The sequence below is a fragment of the Heloderma suspectum genome, chromosome 4, assembly GCF_057233095.1.
Source record: "Heloderma suspectum isolate Gila_16-S chromosome 4, 16-S_ref, whole genome shotgun sequence".
NCBI classification, from domain to species: Eukaryota; Metazoa; Chordata; class Lepidosauria; order Squamata; family Helodermatidae; genus Heloderma; species Heloderma suspectum.
In genome coordinates this window covers 189094653-189117747 of record NC_139461.1, presented here as the reverse complement: position 1 = coordinate 189117747, position 23095 = coordinate 189094653, and the positions used below count along the sequence as shown (strand labels likewise).

The 23095-nt window shown below is 43.6% G+C and overlaps 1 protein-coding gene across 3 annotated transcripts in view; it reads left to right on the top strand.

Moving 5' to 3' along the window:
- Positions 1–23095, top strand: part of NTNG1 (netrin G1) — a 334691-nt gene that overhangs the window by 223383 nt on the left and 88213 nt on the right. The window contains exon 6 of one of the 3 annotated variants that reach the window (XM_084851617.1): positions 22569–22634. The exons of the other annotated variants lie outside the window; for them this stretch is intronic. Coding sequence (XP_084707743.1) covers positions 22569–22634 — 66 coding nt within the window. The remainder of the gene's footprint in view (positions 1–22568; positions 22635–23095) is intronic. 3 annotated transcript variants of the gene reach the window in all.

The following is a 23095-nucleotide window of genomic DNA, read 5'->3' as shown; positions in this document are numbered from 1 at the left end:
ATTGAGTTCTTATTTGAAGATTGAAGTGGGGTCTATTCCATATTCCCTCTTTATACGCACACACATATATGATAGATAGATAGATAGATATCAAACAAGATTAATAGTAACATCAGGCTGCTTTAATGGATTCTGTGTGAGTTCTTCTTTTGTCTATGCTAATGCAGTATTTGTGTTCATTCAAGGAGGTTTTTCTCTCTCATCTGGGAATAGCTTATTCTCAGGTAGTATATTTAATACTGCTTGCTGGAAAACACTGAATTGGATATATTGGCTTCTGTATGGAGCTTTGCTCAGTTTAGTGGAGAGATGGGGAGAAATGAACACAAACCCTACAGCATACAAAGAATATCCATTACAATAGTTATTCACGTAACATCTGTAAGACTCCAGTGATCAAAAGCATGCCCAAGGAAGAATAACATATGTATATATTTGTGTGTACATATATGTATGATTCTGTATTCTCTTTGATCTCAAAGGATCTTGTATTAAAGCAGCGCATCATTAATGTTTAAGCGTGATGCAAAGAGTGGTCATTTAAAAAACACATCCTTTCTGATCATCTGCAGCTAAATTAACCCAGAGCTTTCCCCATTAAGGTCATTTGTACCTGCTGTTGTCTATCAATTGAGTAATAGGTTCTTTGATCATTTCCAGCACATATGATTCCAATGCTGATCTTTTCAACATTTTTCAACATTGGCTGGAAAAAAAAAAAAACCTGGTGAGATGGTTAGCAATTAATGAGTCCCAAAACCAATTTCAGAATGCTATGCGCTTTTATGAACAGTTTTTCCTACAAAGCACCTTACTATGACCATCTTTAAATGATCGCAGTGTAGACAAAGGCTTCAAAAAGTACTTTTGAGACTGAATACTAGAGATTAAAGCTCGTTCATTTATGCCTTCCTTTTACATATTTTCTGCAATCAGCCACTTCAGAAGTTCGGGTCTGTTCTACCCATAATGCAGAGAGAAGTGGTAAAATTGTGCACTGGCTCACTTCAGACAGTAGGTGAATTGTCATATTTTTCAAGTTCCCCATCTGCAAAAACTCCCTGTATGTTGAAAGCTAAGACAACAATGAAAAGGCTACACTAAGACAGTCTTTCTGATGTGCTAGCAAATTAGTTTTTTTCATGTAAGAGAATATTCAAAAATGTGACATAACAGAAGTGCTACGTCTAGAATTCTCCCTCCATCATCTACCATCCTATTACCCAATTCTCTGTATATATTTGTCCTTAGCCTATGTGCACACACACACACACACCACTTGTGAACCCTTCTCTTCTATACGATGTAGCAAAGTGAAATCCACTATCACACTTTGCAGTGCACTCTGCCTACTTGGCCAGGATCTCTTTCCGGTCCTCTGCCTACCATCTCTTATGTTGTCACTGCCTGTCACATTTGCATAGCCAGGCTTTTTGTAGTAGAAGAAAGCCAGGTAGGTACATCACTCAACATGAGTGATATACCTGGTTCTCCCCCACTCCGTTCAGTTTCTCACACTCCCGTTTGGAAGAAGATGGCCCAGATTGGAAGCCGCTTTAAAGGAGCTCTTTCATAGCAAACTACTGCATCTAATCTGCTTTCCAGTCAACTATAATGCTACTAATTATGCTAAGTAGTTTGCTAGAAAGAGTACAATTAGATAGAAAATAGGATTGACATGATGCACAAATAGCTTTGTGGGGGTGATTACCACCTCGGAAGCCTGTTAGTAACAGAGGAGTCAAACAACATAAATACAAAACACAATCAAAGTCAGCAGCCATTGTAGTGTGTTGTTTGTAGCTGTTTTGTCTTTCTTCTAATTACCCATTTCAGACTGTAATTTGTACTCTACACTTCCCCAAACAGCAGGGTGTTTCAAGGCAGCTTTATAGGGCCAATTTCCTAGTGAGTATAGGATACTGGAGTATTATATGTTTGTTTACATATATTCAAGTTGGAAAGGTGGGAAGCAAGTCGGAACACAGGTAGAGACTGCTTGCCCCAAACCAGGAGTAGTCCAGCAGCCTAAGATCCTAAAAAGTGAGGCAGAAAAAAATTGTACCAGATTTTCCCACACAGGTCCAAAACCTAAAAGATAAATGTGTCCAGGGAAGAAGAAAGCAAAAATTGCCCCTTTTCCAAGCCTCTTGGCTCACCCCATCCCCAACTCAAACTAAGCAAACCAGCTGAAGCTTCACTATGGGGCGGAAGAAGAAAGAAATTGAGGAATTGCCACATACCATGATCAGCAAAGGAGTGGGACACAGAGACACACACCTATGCATTACCCATCATTGATTGCAAGCTATCCATGATGTAGACTCAGGATAACATTTTTAATATAGGAAGGGGCACACTATGGTCTGGTTTGCATATCACAACAACCCACATTTAAAAAAAAACAACCCAACACAAACAGTGGGTTCTTTCTCTGGATTTTCAGGGGAGATACAAGCCAGAGATAATATCCAGAGTTTCCTGGTTTGCACTTAACACAAACCAAACCACACATGGAAGGTCCATAGGTTTTTTAACCACTCCTTCTTGCAGCAGAAGTGGTTAGGGTTGTTCAGGCTCATTCACAATAAGCCACAATTTTAAAGTATTGTAGATTGTCAGGTTGTGTGAACCAGGCCACTATGACACAGAAGATTTATGAGCAGGACCTCCCTCTTAAAAAAAAAAAAAAAGTAATGGGGGCAAGCTCGGGAAGAGAGGTCTCAACCCTTTTTACCATACAATTTTCCTCAAATTAAATCCCCCTCCCTTCAAGTTGCTATTTACCCCATGAGCAAATGGGAATATCCATGGTTTGCTCATGGCTACTGTTAAATTAAAAACACGTACATACTAGCTCCTGCTCATAGATCTTCCATGCCATGTCAGCTTTGGCTCTAATATATAGCATTTCCCCCAGAAATATAATGATGCTGCTCTTTTTTATAAGCAGCTGAGTGACGTATAAAGCTTTTGCTGATTAAATAAAATATTGTTTTTGGATTAGTTCCAGTAGGAATTAAGAGTTGCCATTTTTGCACAATTATGTTGTGGCCTGAATTTCGCTCCTAGAAAGGCATCAACCCTTATGACCATACAAACTGAAGCATAACATTTGGGCCCTACAATATTCCAAAGTCTCCAGGCCCATATTATAAAATATATCACAGCCAATTCTGCCAATCAGTTTAGTGATATCACTTCCTGTTTTCCATGTGATCGAGGAAAGTTATTCTTTAATTGCACACTTGAGTATGGATCAGCAATCACCAATTGTTACGTCTCACAATGATGTCTTACCACCTGACTAGGGAGACAGGTTGGAAAGCAAACAGAAACAACAATTGCTGATAGCAAGTCATACAAGGTGTAGGGCAGGTGGGGAAGGAGCAAATAATTACTGTGCGGTGGTCACTTTAAAAAATGTCCTCTATGTGAAAAGATCGTTGTCTTTAGAGAATTGGTAATGTGGTAAACTCCTAAAACAAAGAGAAATATGGGCATGTGTGGAGAATGGGGTTCATCATGGTAACAGATGGTTCGCTGCCTGGCCAGAGCACTATAAAGGATCCACTCTCCATGTAGTTAGAGCTACCACATAGGTCTTTATATTACTCCACAAACACACATGCACACAAGATAAGTGTTTGACTGTTTTAAGCCATGGTGAAATAATCAAATGATTATAATATATAATCATAGGCCATGCTAATAGAATTTAGATTATATTTACAAACATTTGTTATTGTAGTACTATATTAAGGTTATATTCAAGGCCGTAGCCTGGTGTGCCCATCCCCAAGCAAAGTGCCTTCCAGTAGATCTGCTCTGACACCAGTGGGCTCCCCAACTATAGCGGCACTGCCACAAGCTGCCCACCATTCTGACATTTGCACAATGCCGTTATATAGCATTGCATTCTGGGAAAACAGAAGTGTGGAGAGACGAGCAGGTGGGTGGCCACTCATGCATCAACAAACAACACCAAAAAAGAAGGAAACAGATGACAAAAAAGAAGATACAGATTTTCATTAAATTTGCATACATTAATTTATATGTATCGATGCTAATTTAAAAATTATTACTATAATTTAAATAGGAATACAATACATAATGGCTAAGGATGGGAGAAACCGCATTTTTCGAGCTTGCCTAAATTCTCCTAAAATCATTCTGAGGTTTGTTTTGGTTTGCCCCCATTTTTATTTTTGACCTGTTTTTTGGCTCAGTCAAACGGGGAAAGTGCACATTTCAAATGGGAAAAATGTGCACTTCTCCTCATTAGCTAAAACATGAAAATGAGTATTTTTGGGAAAATTTACATTTCAAAGTATGCATTTTAAAAAAAAAATGCATGTTTTTGAACGCGATCGCAAGTTGAGGAATTTCTGAACATTTCTCAAAACAACCACGCTCCTGCTCACATTTGCGTTTGGGATTGGAAATGGGACATGATTGCATAATCTACAAACAAAATTCATGTATATCCCTAACAGTGGTCAGGTGACTGCTCAGTCTGCTGCCCAAGTGCTAACAGTTGATGAGCAACACCAAGGCTCTGTTTTCCCATCTTATTGTTACTCATCTTTAAATTGGACATTCATTGGACAAACCTTCAAACAGAGGATGCTTTCAAATAGAAAACCATCCTCTGTAAAGTCGGATGCACGGCCACCCTACAAGCAGACAAGTGCCAGAGCTGTTCCTTAAGGATGCCAGGGGCAACCAGTGGTCCTGGTTATATTTATATTTACAAATCAAACCACGTTTTCTAAAGCAGGGGTCCCCAGCACAACACCCATGGGCACCAGGGTGCCCCGGGACCCCTAGTGGCACCCATGGAGCTCTCCCCTCCCTGCCCCCTTCACAAAAATGGTTTGAAGAAAAATCTTGGAAAATTGCGCCCTCAATGACGGGAAGCCCCCAAACGCGGAGGCTTATTGTATGCAGGGAGGGAGGAGCCGCAGAGGCGATCTTCACCTCCCCACCGTCCTGTTCTGCATTTTTTGCTAGATGGGCTTTTTTGCCCATCTATCTGGGGCACTCTGGAGGTCATATCCTGGCTTCTCCAGTCTCCTCCCCTCCCCACCCACCAAAAACAAACCTTTTCCCCCTCTCCGAGGTCACTTTTCCAACCTCGGAGGGCAACCGGCGAGTTCTTTCCACGCTGGCTGCGAGGGAGAGGAAGGGCCAGATTCCCTCCCCCCTCCAACCTTTGAAGGGGGAATACGAACAAGCCTATGGCCAATCAAATGATGTCTAGGATTGTTCCCTCTCATAATACTCAAAGGTTTTGCTTGGGTGTTACTCCTACTCAAATTGCAAACTAAATAGAAACGAAACGTGGTGTGTGTTTTTCAAAATATCTTTTATAATGTTCTCAAAATTTCTTCTTGGGAGGTTTAAAAAAAAACAGCCCAGTCTTATGCACATTTAATGAGAAACAATCTCCACTGAGTTCAGTGGCACTTAGACCTATTTAGACATGCTCTTAGCAGAGCGGTTGCTACTGCCACCACTAAAGGTATATGTAAAGCAAGAGTGGGAAACTTGTGGCACTCCCAGATGCTGGTGTGCAACTCCCATCATCCCTCACCATTAGCTATGCTGACTAAGGCTGATGGGAGTTTCAGTGTAACATGTGGAGAGCCGCAAGTCGCCCACCCCTGATGTAAAGTCTTCCACCAACATGACCCTTTGTGGACATGGTCACCATTCCATACAAGTGATGCACCAGGAGGCATTGTTTGGAACGGGAGCTATGTTCACAGAGGAGCTACATGGGCAAATGACTTTGCATTAACCTATAGTGATATGGAAGAAGCCATAGAGACAGGAGCAACCACGCCAGTGAAACAATTTCCAGAGGGGTAGCTGTCTTGGTCTGTTGCAGCAAAAACAACAAATAAGTCTTGTGACACCTTAAAAACGAAAAAAGTTACAGCATAGGTTTTTGTGGACTACAGCCCACTTCGTCAGATGCATGCACTGAAAGATTGTAATCGTTTGTACACAGACCTGGGAGCATGTCTCAGTCAATCCAGCAGGAGTAACTTCTGGATCAACATACGCAGGATTACACTTGAAGGGGGTTCTCCTCCTAAGTAAGCATACATAGGAGTGCAGCCTTAGAAGGCAACATAAGTGAAACGTTCTACCTGAAGTCATCTGTTACTTGTTAGGAACTATGTGTTTTGTCTCCTTCAAATGTGAACTGCAAGGGTGCTATTGTGTATCCAATATAATCTGGATTTGCTTTGATTAATCATGGTCTTTAATTGCACATAAAAGTTTAAACTAAGATATACTAATGTTCTTTGTAGGTATAATCAAGAGATTTTTTTATATGTTAGTAGACTTTTAATTGTCCTTTTAAGTAGTGCTTCGATTTTTATGCATTTATCCCCTGCCTGTCCTCCTGGGGGCTCAAGGCGGATAACACCATAAATGAGAATTCTAAGTAGACATCCTTACAATTTAAAACAAAACCCACTAAACATTAAAACACAAAAACAGCAGCACATGAAAAAACAGCAGCAGCTGTCGAAGTATTTAAAATATTGAAAAGACAGAGTAAAACAACCCATTAAGAATTACATATTAAATGCCTTCCTAAAAAGGAAGATCTTCACCAGCTTATGGAAGGTCATTAATACGGAAGTGAGACAGGCCTCTCGTGTAAATGAGTTCCAGGGCCTAGGCATAGCTACCAAAATGGCGCTCTCCCAAGTCCCAGCTAAGCATATCCCTGGGGTTGCTGGGACTAGAGATGTAAAATTTACAGAAATTTTGAAGCCATGGGGAAAAAACTGTTGTTGCTTTGCGGGGGTTACTGGGGGGAAATTGAAAAATAAGCATTACCTTTTTTTAGTGGTCTTTACAGATCTAAAGTCACATTGAGACAGCCTTCTCCAATCTGGTACACTCCAGATATTTTGGACTTCAGCTCCCATCAGCCTCAGACAGCATAGCCAATGGTAGGAAAGCTGGGCATTGTAGTCCAAAACATCTGGAGAGCACCAGGTTGGGGAGGGCTGCTTTAGGAACATAAAGCACCTAAGGCATGTGGCACCCTGGCCAGATCTGCTTCTCCAGTAATGGGTGCATTTGGTAGACCAGCCTCATCTGGGCAAAGGCACTCCTGGCCACATCCAAGAACTGGGCATCCAAGATCAAAGCCAGGTCCAGAAGAACCCCCAAACTAGAAACCTGCATTTGTAAAGGGGGTTCTTCCACATCCAACACTGGAAGAAGCCCAGTTCCTGGATCAGCTCTATTGACCATGAGCATCTTGTCTGGATTAAGTGTCAGTTTGTTAGCCCACATTCCATTGATTGTTTTCTCTGGGCAACAGTTCGAAACCTCAACAGCCACTGAGAAGTCTAGCAGCATCCTTACAAGAAATTCAGCGCATGGGGAGGAGAGGGTTATCTCTTCCCTCCCCAATGCAATCAGAGCCAATTTCCCCATTGGCACCAAGACAGTATCTAGCTTGGCCCTAAGATTCAACAGTTGGCTTCTGTATGTGGAATGGGAGAGGGATGCCATCTTATGCTTCAATTTAGGCAACAAAATGTCTCGGGCTGGCCCTGTTTGTTTGTTTTTTTAAGATAATGGAAATCTCCACAACAGCACTGTAATTCTTATTGAAAGAAGAAATTGAAAGGTTTTTTTTTCATTTATATATTACCATATCCTACAGCATTTCATAGATGAAAAAAAGGGACACTCTTGGGTACTTGTAACACTCCCGTTCTCTCTCTCTCTCTCTCTCTCACACACACACACACACACACACACAATTACATGTTGCTGAAGGCTCTTCTCTACCTGCTGAACCTGTAGTCATTTATAGCTTCTCCAGCACTAGCTTCTGAAACAGGTATCAGTAAACTGAACATAACAGCTTCCTTTTTAAAAAGAAGAAGAAAGAGTAAGGCTGTTGAATACAATATTTACTCTCACAGTGGATCTGGTTGTATTCATTACAGAAGAACAGCAGCTCAAAACACATTTAGCACCATTTCCTAGGCTGGATAGGTGGTTCTGGTGAGAACAGAAGGACAGGAGTTCACTAGCATTTTGTGTTCACTTCAGACAACTAGCAGCAGAATCCTAGGCATCTTTACTTAGGAGTAAGCCTTTGGAAAACAGATCTGAGTTAAGATGCATAGGACTGGCAGTAAGAAAAGAACTTGCAACCGGTCATGTGATTTAAAAATAAAATGCTGGTACACTCAAAAGATAGATCTGTCCTATAATATAACATATAATATGACTTTTCCAGAGATCCAGAGGCAAAAATGGAGCTCCCAAAGTTGCCCACCCCAGCAGTAGAGGTTGATAGGCTTCCTTTTTTGGACAGTGACAAAGTTGCTAGCGTTCAAAAAGGATTGCTCATTCTGTTTGCTAGCAGGGCTAAGATCAGTGCCTAGCATCCTTCGGCAACTGCCTGGCTCATTGCTCATGCCTTCCCTGCCCTGCCCCCCCCCCTTTAAAAAAAATCTGGCCCAGTGCTCTGAGCAGCACCAGGTGACTGGATCAAGCTGCCCTTTTAATTTCCCACAATGCCACTGATCTAATGTCATTCTGGGGTACTGTAAGAAATTAAAGGGGTTGTTATTCAGCATTGCATGGACTCTGCCACCCCAGCCACATATGTCTACCAGAGCCCCCTGAGAGAGGGAGGGGGTCCACCAGAGGGGGTCCAGGAATACAAGCATTGTGAGAAATGTCATAAACAAGTTCCATCCCAGTCTACAAAACAACAAACTTGAAATGAGCCAGAAACAATGCATGTTAATCATTGCAACCTGCCTCAGAACAAGTCAACATATGGTCAAACTGCACATTATGTTAATTACGTAGTGTGCAACTGGCCCCTCTTTGTTTTTTTTCTCAAGTCGCTAGAGTAAAAAACAAAGAGAGAAGTCAGCTACATGCTACATAATTAGTGTATCATGTAGTTCAACTGCATGTTGACTTATTTCATGTACGCATGTGCAGCCCCAATTTAAATCAGGACCACAGCCCACCAAAAAGGGAGGATTAAACCTCCCCCTCTCCACTACCACCACCACCTACCATTTGCTTCCCAAAATTTCGCTGCCCGTGGCGGGGGGGTTAAAAAAGGGGGGGGGAGGTCTTGGTTAGCATCAGTGGAAGTTTTAATCCTGCACAGAAGGGGTGGGTGTGAGAAGGGTTGGGGGAAACAAAAGGTGGAAGGGGGAGGTTTAATCCTCTCCTCCTGATGTGCTGTGGTCCTAAGCTAAATTGGGGCCCCTGCACACTTACACTGTAATAAAGATATAATGCCAAAATTAGTCCTGAGCCAAAGCGTTCCTAAGGCTGTACTTTGAAATGAAATGGAGGCATGTGCCTGGGAGCTGCACCATATTCTAACTGGGCCCACCCATGTAGCCGGTCATGCACTAGACCTTGTGTTTGTTTCTGGAGAAGCGGGGAGTGATCTGGAAGTCGGGGGTATATCCACCACCCCCTTGTCATGGTCAGATCACTATCTGGTGACTTTGGACTTCTCGGTTCCACAACCCCTCCGCAGGGGTGGAGGACCCATTAAAATGGTCCGCCCCAGGCATCTGATGGATCCAAATGGATTCCTGAATGCGCTTGGGGATTCTCTGGGGCACACCAACGGCCACTCAGTCGAGACCCTGGTGGGTGGCTGGAATGCCGCAATCACTGGGGCATTAGATCGGGTGGCTCCGAAACGCCCTCTCCCCCTGAACAGGGCTTGGACTGCACCATGGTTCAATCCGCGGTTACGAGCTCTGAAACAGGAGGTGAGACGGCTAGAGCGCCGGTGGCGGAAGTCTCGCTCCAAAGACGATCAGACACGGGCTAGAGCTGTATCTTCAGCCTATCACGTGGCGGTGAAGGCAGCAAAAAAGGAATATTATGCTGCCTCCATCGCGTCTGCAGAGTGCTGTCCCAGGAGGCTGTTCCAAGTAGTCCGGAGCCTGGTCAGTCCTGTGGCTCCAGAACCACTGGAGCATTCTAAGGCCTCCTGTGAGGCCTTGGCAAGGCACTTTGCAGATAAAATTGACCAGATTAGGTGTGTTACTCTGCACGCTGTGGATACAGTTAGTGAGCAAGAGGCGGCCTGTGGCAAACCGGTTTTGTGGAATCGGTTCCAGCTTCTTCCTCCTGATGAAGTGGACAAGGTGCTTTCATCTGTACGGCCGACCACCTGCTTACTTGATCCTTGCCCATCTTGGCTCATTATGGGCTGCAGAGAGAGACTGGGTGAGGAGATCAGGGCGGTGGTGAATGCCTCCCTTGAGGAGGGAGTGATGCCACCAGTCCTCAAGGAGGCAGTGATAAGACTGCTCTTAAAGAAGCCCTCCTTGGATCCTCAAGTTCTGAACAACTTTCACCCAGTCTCAAATCTGCCATTTTTGGGAAGGTGATTGAGCGGGTGGTGGCGGTGCAGTTGAAGGCACACTTGGAAGAAACTGATTATCTAGACCCATTTCAGTCGGGCTTCAGGCTTGGGCATGGGACAGAAATGGCCTTGGTCGCCTTGGTAGATGATATGAGGAGGGGTCTGGATAGGGGCGAATGCTCCTTCCTTGTTCTCCTCGACCTCTCAGCGGCTTTTGATACCGTTGACCACGGTATCCTCCTGGACCGCCTGGAGGGGTTGGGCATTGGAGACACCATATTGCGGTGGTTCCGGTCCTTCCTCTCCGGCAGGTACCAGAGGGTAGCACTGGGAGAGGAGGTTTCGGACCCGTGGCCACTTACTTGTGGGGTGCCACAGGGTTCCATCCTCTCCCCAATGCTATTTAACATCTATGTGAAGCCGCTGGGGGCTATCATCAGGAGGTTTGGGGTGCAGTGTCATCAATATGCGGATGACACACAGCTCTACCTCTCATTCAAATCTTCACCAAGGTTGGCCGTAGAATCCCTGTCCAAATGTCTGGAGACGGTGAGTGGCTGGATGGGGAGGAATAAGCTGAAGCTGAACCCTGACAAGACCGAGGTACTTTTGGTGGGAGACAAGAGGAGGCTAGGGGATGTTGACCTGGTGTTGAATGGGGTACGGCTACCCTTGAAAGACCAGGTCCGCAGCCTGGGGGTCATTTTGGACTCCCAGCTGTCCATGGAGGCTCAGGTGTCAGCTGTGAGCCGGACAGCGCTGTATCAACTCCATCTGATACGGCGGCTGCGCCCCTTCCTTCCCAGCCATCTGCTCCCATCAGTAGTACATGCCCTGGTCTCCTCTCGTTTAGACTACTGTAATGCGCTCTACGTGGGGTTACCCTTGAAGACGGTTCGGAAACTGCAGCTGGTACAGAACGCGGAGGCTCGCCTGATTAAAGGCAGCCGCCAGCGAGATCACATCACTCCAGTGCTGAAGGAGTTGCACTGGTTACCAGTTGTTTTCCGGGCCAAATTCAAGGTGTTGGTTTTGACCTTTAAAACCCTATATGGTTCCGGCCCAGCCTATCTTAAGGAGCGCCTCCAGCAGCACCAGACAGGCCGCTTACCAAGATCAGCCTCGGATGGCCTTCTCTCTGTCCCATCAGCCAGGACAGCTAGACTGGTGGGGACGAGGGAGAGGGCCTTTTTTCGTGATCTTTCCTTTCTCCCCATGCTGTACTGTGGTGACTCACAGGCTGCAGCGTAGTTCTGGAAAACAGAGGCAAGCAGCCCTCATTGCCAGGGTGATCTCTCTCACACACATTGTGCTGTAAGTCCTCCTGCATGGTCTAGGTCAGGAATGGGGAACCTGCAGATGTTCTTGGACTACATCACTCACCATTCCTGACTATTGGCTGAGGCTGATGGGAGTTGGTCCAATAACATCTGAAGGACTAGCACTTCCCCGCTCCTTGTCTAAGTAATCAGGCATCTCTTCCTGTATTCCAGCGCTGTGCCTATAAGCTTCTTCACATAACGTGGGAAGAGAGGTACCTGATCACTTGCTGACTAGGCAACGCAGGGTCATGCTCTCTTCTCCTCGCCCATAGCATATCGGGTAAGCTTCCAACTCCTCCCCCCGCCGCCCCCAAAAAAGATGGAATGGGGAGCATGTTTTGCAGCTCTCAAATGAGGCTGCAAAGCTCTTTCTGTGTTTTTTCTTAGCCCTGGCCAAAAGCTCTCATTAGCACCTTGTTTAAAACCAGGACTATAAGAAGGTAGCATTTTTCCCAGGACAGGCTTTGTATATCTGGGCTAACCTGGGCAAAGAATAGTTAAGTAGAGGACAAGGAAACCAGTGGAATTTGTCTTTTGATAAACAGGTTCCTCTAGATCAGGGGTCTAGATATTTTGTCCTACAACTTCCTCAGCTCTCACCATTGGTTATGCTAGCTAGGGCTGATCAGAATTGCAGGCCAAAACATCTGGAGGGCTTCTAGGTGCCTGTCCCTGTTGTAAATGGATTCCCCATGCAACTACTTCTCTATCTCCATTTATAAATAGGCTTTAAAATGGCTGTCAGCTAGACCCAAGTGGAGTAGTTGGGCCTAAGGTGAAGACATTTGCACTCATGGGGTCCACACAATTCTCTGTCATGGGGGTGGAAGACCACCTCTTGGAACAGTTTAATGAATTTCCTGCGGCTGCATTCTCTGCCACCACAGCAAGGGAAAGCCTGCAGTTGCCTAGCAACCCCAATGCTCATTTTCTTTCCCTGGAAGAGGCCTAAGGGCAACAGCAAAGGAAGACAGGATTCCTGTGTTTTTAACCATTGTGGAAAAGAGGGAATTTCATCAGGTGCAGCTTGCCAGATGGGTGAGAAAAGTTTGTTGTTGTTCAGTCGTTAAGTCGTGTCCGACTTTTCGTGACCCCATGGACCATAGCACTCCAGGCCTTCCTGTCCTCCACTATCTCCCAGAGTGTGCTCAAGTTCATATTCATTGCATTAGTGATGCTATCTAGCCATCTCATCCTCTGCTGTCCCCTTCTCCTTTTGCCTTCGATCTTTCCCAGCATCAGGGCCTTTTCCAGTGACTTTTCTCTTCGCATTAGGTGGCCAAAATATTTGAGCTTCAGCTTCAGTATCTGTCCTTCCAATGAGCACTCAGGGTTGATTTCCTTTAGGATGGACTGATTTGACCTCCTTGCAGTCCAGGGGACTCATAAGAGTCTTCTCCAGCACCACAGTTCGAAAGCATCAATTCTTCGGCACTCAGCCTTCCTTATAGTCCAGCTCTCACAGCCATACGTTACTACTGGGAAAACCATAGCTTTGATTAGACGGACCTTGGTCGGCAAGGTGATGTCTCTGCTTCTTACTATGCTGTCTAGGTTTGCCATAGCTTTCCTCCCAAGGAGCAAGCGTCTTTTAATTTCATGGCTACAGTCACCATCTGCGGTGATCTTGGAGCCCAAGAAAATAAAATCTGTCACTGCTTCCATTTCTTCCCCTTCTATATTCCGGGAAGTGATGGGGCCAGATGCCATGATCTTAGTTTTTTTAATGTTGAGTTTCAAACCAGCTTTTGCACTCTCCATTTTCACCCTCAACAAGAGCTTCTTTAGATCTTCTTCGCTTACACCTGCTTAAAATCCCTCTACTATGCCTCAGTGGAAATAGGGTGTCCAGATGTCTTCTTTTGCCTCTGGTCACCCTAGCAACAATCTAGATCTTGATGTATATGGGCATACAGATTTCACATGGATATCTGTGAAAAAACAAATGGGTCATTTATTCATTTGTATATGTGGCTTTGGGAAACCCATCTGCTAGCAGTTTTTGGCTTATGGACCTGAGCATTGGGGAAACAGAACACATTTCAAGTAAGTATATGGTAGAAAGTAGCAATGCACCACCTATAAATAGATTAGGTCTGTATTTTAAGATATTCCAGGTCAGATGATTTATACAGAACCATCAGTTTGATTCTGAGAGACTGCCTCATTTCATACCTTGACTTTTTTTATATAGCATCTGCTGAAAAGCTGGAGACAAATTCAATAACTTTTTTTCTTCCAAAAAGTGTGTAGTATGCAGTTGTTCAGGTAAGTGAGTCCCTGCTTTTATATTAGTGCTGTGATGAACCCTGCCCCCTATTTTTGGGAACTTTTTCTCTCCCTGCGAAAGAGGCATTGTTTTTTCTGCCTTTTTCGGAGGGAAGGGGAGAATTTCAGAAAATTTTCTCCTTGGAGAGTGGGACAGGGTTTCCATATGCCTTTTTTTTACGTGTAGGTGATTCTTAAGGGGTCTTCTTTCTACTTTTTATTTAAAAAAAAAAAAACACCCCCTGCACTTCTAGGAGCTGAGGCCCCTTCTCCAGCTGGGAGTTCTTCCTGAATGCCTACTGGAAAGGACATGGTCACATGGTCTCCTGGGACTTCAGAAAGAACTGCCAGGCTGTAGAAGAGTGCAGGGCTCCTGCAAGTGCAGGGTTTTGTTTTTGTTTTTTTAAAAGAAAGATAGAATAAAAATAGAAACCCCTCAAGAATTGCCTACACTTAAAAAGGTATGTGGAAACCCTGTCCCCCTCCCCAAGAGAAAATTGTCCAAAATTCTCACCCCTCCCAGCCTCTTTTTCCAGAGTTTTCATTTTTTTTACCCACTCACCCAGCCACAAAATGCCGAAAATGGAAGAGTCAAAATTTTTGGCACAGCACTATTTTATATCACTCTGGAATGGGAAGGTTGAGAATCAAAAACAGATGTGATGTGGAAGATCTATGTAGAAGAGCACTATGCCTATGTATACCAGTTGCTGGGGAACATAAGCGGCAGGGTGCTGTTGCACTCATGTCCTGTTTATATATTTCCCATAGCCAGCAGGTTGGCCATTGTGTGAAAGGGATGCTGGACTAGATGGACCCTTGGTCTGATCCAGCATGGCTCTTAGCACCAACCATAATTGTAGTGCCACCTATGTTGCAATATTGATTATGGAAAAATAGGATTGAATAGTCATTAGTTGATCTATGTAGTATGGTAGGCATCTGTCTATAACTGACCACGCCAGGGCCAAAATGTGCTGTTAGCCCTGTGGATGCTAGACATGCAAACCTTTCATAGCCTTACAACAGTGACACATTTGAGTGTTATCCATTTGTTCCTTCCCTGTGTACACTAAATAGATGGACTAGGAACCAGATTGCATCTACTGGCTTCACCCTGGCCCCTATGCCTTCAGTGGAACTTCTCCATTTGTGTCCCACAAAGCCTAAATAAGATAGCTCATATGGCAACCCACTAGGAGCTGGTTCTGGAAATCCACAATACTTCAGTTATAGGTTGTAGACAGGTTGGTGGGTCATAAATTGTGCAGGCCTGACCTACAGTAGTGATATCAAAGCAATCATTTTTTAAAAAAATCAGAGCAGTGGGGATGATAACCATGATAAGCACAGTGAGCTAAGCATTTTGTAACTAAAGACTTTCTCCTTACTTAATGTGGTTTTGGAATAATAGGGTATGTGTTCTTAAACTGATGTATTAAAATATTAATCCCATTTCTGTCCAAAGGGCTTCAAGGTGATGTACAATTTTAAACACAAAACAATCACATTAAGAAGAGAGCAATCCATCTTTAAAACATCCAGAGAGTGTAATAAAGCATTAAAACTAGTGCAGTGCCAAAAATTTATGCCATATTTTTTTCAACCATTCTCATTCAATTTGATAAAAAAGAAATTGCTTTCAAAACAAAATTTGAAGGAGGTGAAATTTCAGAGAAATTCTCATGGGTTGGGTTTGGGGTTCGTGGGCTTGATTTACTTGTGAGGTGGCTGAGAAGTGTGCACAAGTGTCCTTTCTGTCATCGTACAGTAATCTCTGTGGCAGCCTGTAACCTTCCCGGCTTCCCACACTTCAATTAAAGCCTTCGTGAGGAAGACATCATGAGGCAATTCCTCCCATGGAGATTTTCCACTTCAGAAAGCGCAGGTGGCCTGGAGGCCGCAGAGCAATGCAAAGTTGTGTAACTGAGAGAGATCACACATGGCACCCTCGGCCACCTCGCAATGATTAGGTAAGCTCAAAAATACCACCAAAAGAAATTCAAAATTCTGCCTCAGAAGAGTGGAAGCCTCAAAACAGTTGATGTTGTTGCCTCCTACAGAAGCAATGCAATAAACCAAACCCCTTAAGAAAAAAAGAAAGCAACTGTGCTACAACCCCTGCCGATAGCGAGCCCTATTTGTGAGAAACTGTTGGAGAATTTCTCCTCCCCTGGGAGAAATTCGGTGAAATTGTCCCCCCGATTTCTCTGCCCTAGGGATGTACGAAAGGTACTTACCTTTCGGGGATTATGCTGATGGTGCGGGGGGAGGCGTTCCGTCCCTCCCCCCGGAATCCTGGCCGGGGGGGGGAGGCGCTCCATTCCTCCCCTCTGGAATCCTGGCCGGCCGGCTGTGCTCCGCAGCGATTCTGCGGAGCTGCCGGCCGGCTCCGCCAGCAGCCGGACATCCGGCCGCTGGCTAGCAGGGACGCAAATGACGGCGGCCATAGCTGCCGCCATTTGCGTCCCTGCAGTCAGCCGTGATAGGCTACGTAAATGTTTACGTAGCCTATCACGGCTGATTAAAAAAAAAACGCGCATACGCCAATGGCGTATTCTTTATTTTGTAATAAAATGGCGATTCTGCGGAGCTGCCAGCCGGCTCTGCCAGCAGCCAGACATCTGGCCGCTGGCTAGCAGGGACGCAAATGGCAGCAGCCATAGCCGCCGCTGTTTGCGTCCCTGCAGTCAGCCGTGATAGGCTACGTAAATCTTTACGTAGCCTATCATGGCTGATTTTAAAAAAAAAACGCGCATACACAAATGGCGGCAGCCATGGCCACCACCATTTGCATACCTTATTTTAGCACGTCTTAGTCTACGTGAACATTTACGTAGACTAAGACAGCGAAAATAAGGGAAACGCAAATAGCGTAGCGTCTATGCTATTTGCGTTCCCCTTATTTTCACCGTCTTAGTCTACATAAAAGTTTACGTACACTAAGATGTGCCAAAATAAGGAACAGAAATGGCGGCGGCCATGGCCGCCGCCATTTGCGTACACGCAGTTTTTTTGTTTTTTTTTTCAAGTCAGCCGTGATAGGCTACGTAAAGATTTACGTAGCCTATCATGGTGTTTTTTTAAAATCTAGCCGTGATATGCTACGTAAATCTTTACATAGCCTATCACGTTTTTGTGTGTGTGTGTTTTAAACCTGGAAATGGCGGTGGCAGCAGCCGGTCAGAAGACCGGCCGCCGCTGCCGAACCGCTGCCGGAGCCGCCGCCGCCAGGAAGATCCGCCCCAGGTAAGTCCCGTACCGGGGGGGGTGGCGGGCCGTTCTGCCACCGATTTCAGGGGGCCGAATGCACTGGCATTTGGCCTCCCCGAGAACCATGGCGGAACTTTCGTACATCCCTACTCTGCCCACAAAGAGGCTGGAGAATGTCGAGAGGCCATTTGTGCACGGTTCTAATTAAAACCCATCAAGACAGCTGAAATAAAACTGTCTTTACAGCCTGCCTCAACCTAGGCAATGTTGGGACCAAGCTAACCTATTTAGGGAGGGAGTTCCATAATTGGGGTGCTAGTAGTTCATTCTTCTCAAACTTATTTTTAATATGAAGGATGACATTTGGTTATACAATAATACATTGTCACATTACATACCTGTATACGTATTGATAATAAATCAATAATATTCATTATTGATCAATATAATGACTCAACATACCACCCAGTGAAAAAAGATGAGATTTCATAAGTAAACATAAATATATTTTATATGGGATTGGATGAACAGCACAGGGATCTGAACCTATTCTTTAAAAATACAGTCACCAAAGGCAACGTTGCCAAGCTAAGCAAATCTCAGTCCGGTCTGTGCCTGGATGCGAGATCATGGGGGAATCTTATGGCTGTCATCTTGAGTTCCCCAGAGGAAATGTGGGATATAAATGTAATAAAATAGAAATCTCTCTCTTCTCACATATATCTACAACCCGTTCACCAAATATATCCACATTCCCCGCACTTTTTCATGATTTAAAAAAAAAAGCCCTTTTGATATCACAGGCTACATTTTACAATTCTACATCTTTCTCCTTACCTATATCCCTACAGTGATCGCAGAACTATTATGTTATTTTCCTGCTGCTCAGGAAAAGAGCATTTTTAACAAATTGCAGCAAATGAATGAGTGGCTATTATATGCCCTGGCTATTAAAGCATTCTGATTGACTCCTGTTGAGAATGACTCATCTTTTCCAGTTGCCTAAAGACTTCACAGGCAGCCTCCAGAAGAATCTCCGGGTGACTCAGAAGTTTTTATCCATCAATTTAAGTATAAAATAAAATGACAAATGTGCAAAAGATTGGGTGATGTTCATAGGGTATTTGGCCAAGAATGGGCAAAATACAAAAAGCTTAATGTCTAGAATGAGTACCATATTTTTCACAGAAAAATCTATTAATTGTGTTAGTGGTGTAAAAAGAACTCCAGGTTAAACTCAGAAGAAACAGATTTTTAATCCATAGTTCAAGAGGTTCTGTCCGATAGATAGATAGATAGATAGATAGATAGACAGATAGACAGACAGATAGATGTCTCTATTCAGTTAGGTGGCCAGGTAGGGTGAAAATTAGACCATGCAAGTGTCAAAAATAACTAACAGTGCAATCTTGTCCATGTCTGCTCAGAAGTAAGTCCCATTGACTTCAGTGGGACTTACTCCTAAATAAGCGCATATAGGACTGCTCTGTTAGGCTGCAATTCTACACAAACGTACATGGGTGGTAACCCTATGGGATTTATTTCTGAATAAACACACACAGAATTGTGCCGCAGGGCTAACAACTGACTAAATAATTTTTAATATTCTGCCTTTGTCCAATGAGCCCATTAGATATAAATTCAATTGCAATACATACCACCAAAGCTCAGTTTTAGTGCCTTTTGCAGGGGGGGGGGGGCATGCAAATTAACAAGAAAAGCTACCACATCGTTATTAAGAAAACTTGCAGCCCCTCTTACAAAATTTGCTCTTAGTAATCAAAATGGAGCCATCAGTAATCAGCCAATGCTTTAGTTAAAAATAATCTTCCACTTAAACCGCTTAAAGGTTGCAGCCCCAAGCTTAATGGTGCTTCTTCTTGAGAGAGCAGGTCTATTTTCATGACTGTGGTTCGTTTGTAACTATAGAGAAAATGCAAAAACAACTTTGTTCACTCTGGGACAGACTACAGAGAGGACCGTTGTACGTCACATATTAGGGCAAAATTACATGTGATACTAAATGTATCATTACCAACTACATTAGGGTTTAAAATAGTAGTAGTCGTAGCAGTCATAGTAGTAGTAGGCGGCAGCATGGGGGTGGGATTTGCAACAGGACTGCAGTGAGGTGGATGGGAGGGAAAGGGAGATTTAACCTTTCCTTTCCCAGCTGCAGTCCTGATGAAAATCCCCCTTGCATTGCAGACTTAGGATGCAAGGAACTAGATTTAGGAATAATACTCCCACTGAAACTACCACCCCCCAGATACTAGTATTAAAACATATTTAAAACCTAACAATGGGCCGTATCCAACAGGGCTGCTCTGTCTGCGTTGCTTCCTTTGCACTTGTATGACTGTGTGAATGAATGAAATCAGATACATAGCGTTGGATCCATGGTCATCCTTCCATCTGCAGAAGGCTTCTGATCAAGCGAAGGATTTCTGTTGATGGAATAGGGGAGGAGGCAATCTTTGTTGATTCCCTCTTCCCACCACAGTTTCTCCACTAAAAAAAAAAAACTGTTCCAGGAGATGGGGACCCTCCACAACAGTGGGAGAGGTACTGGAGGCTGCAAAGGCAGGGGGGGATCAGGAAAGATCGCCTCCCCCCACCCCCTGCCAACTGCTCCTGTTGGCAGTTTTCTGTCAACAGGAGCATTCTGAGTGGAACTCAGCTCAGACAACGTTCCCATGAGTGAAAAAGAACTTGGATCCAAGCCATATTGGGAAAGTTTCAGTGAAGAGAAAAAGGCATAACTTCAGCTAAAATCTGTGGAGCATGTTTTTCTAATTCTGCCAGTGCAGTGAGAAGTGTGTACATGTATGCATATGTACGCATGGGTGTATGCTCACATATATGCACACAGTGCACTCAAATCCATATGTGTAGATCCTGACCCAAGCAATAACTATGGTTCATGAGGGATTACTTTTAACATATATCAATTCCAATTCTACTGAAATCAGTGAGAATTATCACCCCAAACTTCACATTAATGCTAAGGTAAGAACACTTTTTGTTTTAGTCCTTTGAAACATTTCACCAAAAAGCAAAATAGGTCTCAAAAAACTGAGTAGTTCCTCTTTCTGTTTTCTATGTGAGCATCTGTAAATTTGACAGACACAGATATAGATAATTTTCAGTTAAGCCAAGCACATGTAAGTACAGGGTTTTCCCCCTTTCATAGCTGTCTGCTTATATAGTTTGATACAATGGCTTTATTCTTTTAGGAAAACAATGGTTTGAGAACTCAGTCCAATTATTTTTAAATCTTTTGCTGTAACTTTTGAAAAAGATGTTAACAATAAATCTGGCTTTGTCTGGCTTCAAAGAGCACAGGAGCAAAAAAAAAAAAAAAAAAGTGCCTTTGCTATCTGTATTGGCCCCAGGCCTGTAACCAAGTCACCTGTAGTTCTAGAGAGGCCTAGAGAGATCCATGACGTTTTGCTTAAGCATTATTATTGGTGCAATTTCCTTGCTAGTGGGCCTCTGAGCACGTGAGATGAGTCAAAGGTCAATAGTGCAGCCTCAGCACATTCCATGATAACGAAGGCTAGTATCTTATCAGGGCCTAGGATGTGCCTGGGAAGTGAGGCTATGTTTATGCCAAGCTGCACGTGTCTGTGCTGAGAAAGCTCCAATTGTTTCCTTTCTGAACAAGCACTCTCAGTCTATGCTGGGAATAAACGGTAATTAACGCTTGCTGCTGTCATGCTGCCTCACTGCTGACATGTATAAAACCCATTTTACCCCATGGCTCTGGGTTCAGAGAAGCTGTCTGATCCAACCATTGGGTACGCCTGTGTGCTGCAAGTTACTCAATAAAATACTCCTTGTAAGTAAACCTGGATCTTATTTATCACTATCTTGGCACCTCTAAATTAAGAGTTCGAAGCCTACTGCAGGGGCAATACACTATCCTAGCCTCATACTTTAATCTTGCATTCAGAGTATTGATTTAAATCATCCTTCCCCATCCTGAGGCCCTCTAGATGTTTCAGACTATATTTCCCAGCATTCCTTTGCACTGGCCTTGGGCTGATGGAAGTTGAAGTCTAAAACATCCGGAGCGCACCAGGTTGGGGAAGATTGATTGTGGGTTTTGCTTTGCTTATGGGTATGTATTTGCCCATCAGTCCCATGGCTGCAGTCACAATGGGAGTGTATGTAAGCAGGCACTACCACATTCTCTTCGAGGCAGGTTCACACATGCTCATTCCTTGCTTGATAACTGTAACACCAATGTATGAATGGGCCATCATAGATATAATACTGCAAGTACAACTTTCACGTTATGTCCCATTCACACCGTCCTTTTAATTAGAGTCATTTCACACATTCTGTTGCCAGTCCTCAAGCACTTAGTATGGAGGAACCAGGTGATGTACATGCATGCGTGTACCAGCCTTCGGTTTCAGAGTATCTCCCAGGTTTGTAATAGGATGCACACAAATGGGGAGAGAAATAAAAGAGCCATTTCCCATAGACCTCAATATAGTTCAAGGGAACATTAGATAGCATCATTATGTATTAAAGTTTAGATACTTTGAGAGAGTTGATTTCTCCCCCACACACACACAATCCATCAGGGTATAATATGTGGGCGAACAGCAAGAATGGCATTTCACATTTTAACAGAGGGGATGCAAAGAAACTTGCAGGGAGAGTGGAGAGGCAGGATTCATAGCAACATTCAAAGACCTGAATACATTCAAGATGAAATTGCAAAAAGTGCTGTATTTTAAGAGCCATTTATCATTATTTTATGATCACATACCACATAATAACCTGCAGTGTTATCAACGTTGGTCAAAGTCATCTTCTTTTGGATTGGGGCCTTTGGCATGCATGCCTTGCTTAGTACATTCACCCTTGTTATGGTTAATAACAATGTCATTCAATGGGTAAAACCATTGAGTTAGCCAGAGACACAGGTACCCCCGAGGAATAATCAAACATTGTCTGTACACTCCACTTAGCATCCCTAGACATTATCCTTCGTGATGATGTGAGCAGTCTTGCTTTTCTCTGTAGAAGCCACTGAATTAGAAGGGTCCAGATAATCAGCATCCATTCCTGCTGTACATATTTTAACATCAAATTGTTAATGTAAAATTATAAAAGATAAAATACACACACAATGTAAATGTCCATTCAATGTTTTGGGAATCATCAATTGCTCGTTCTTGTTTAATGTGGCAGTGCTGTATTGTCCAAGTCTGTCATAGACAAAGTCCAGTAATGGATGTTTGTGCTATATGTTTTTCTCCATACACGTCTGTTTAGAAACAAAGCAAAACAAATCTATCGCCAGATGTAAATAACAAATCCTAATTTTTCCCCAATATATGCAGCTCCTCCAAAGTTTGATAGGATATGGCCGAATATTTCTTCCCTTGGGGTTTCTAACCCAAATCAAGGTAGGATTCTATAAAATTCCTACTGGTCTATAGTGACTTTAACTGCTTTCATAGAATCTCAGATGATGACTAAAAGGACAAAAAAGCATTGTTCCTCTCTTGGGACTAAGAAAAAGGTCTACCAAAGCAACCTACTGAGAATTATTATTATAAAAATGAATCTTACATGAAAAGGCTTTACATAATGTGGTACAGCTCTTCCTCACCAAAGTTATAAGCACTTTTATGGCTTAAATTGAATGCGAGTCCCTAGAGAAGACTGGAATCATGTAGGCATCGGGGTTTGCATGATAAATACGTTTTGAGACTTTTTGAGTGCCAGTGATTCCCTTTGTCTCCATTAAATCATTTCTTAATGTCTCTCTCTTCTGCTTTGTTTTCTTAATTGAAATGAATGTTATTTCAGTTGGTATTCAGAGCCGAGGCTGCACTGAGACAGACTTGTGGTGCTGGTGGTAGCA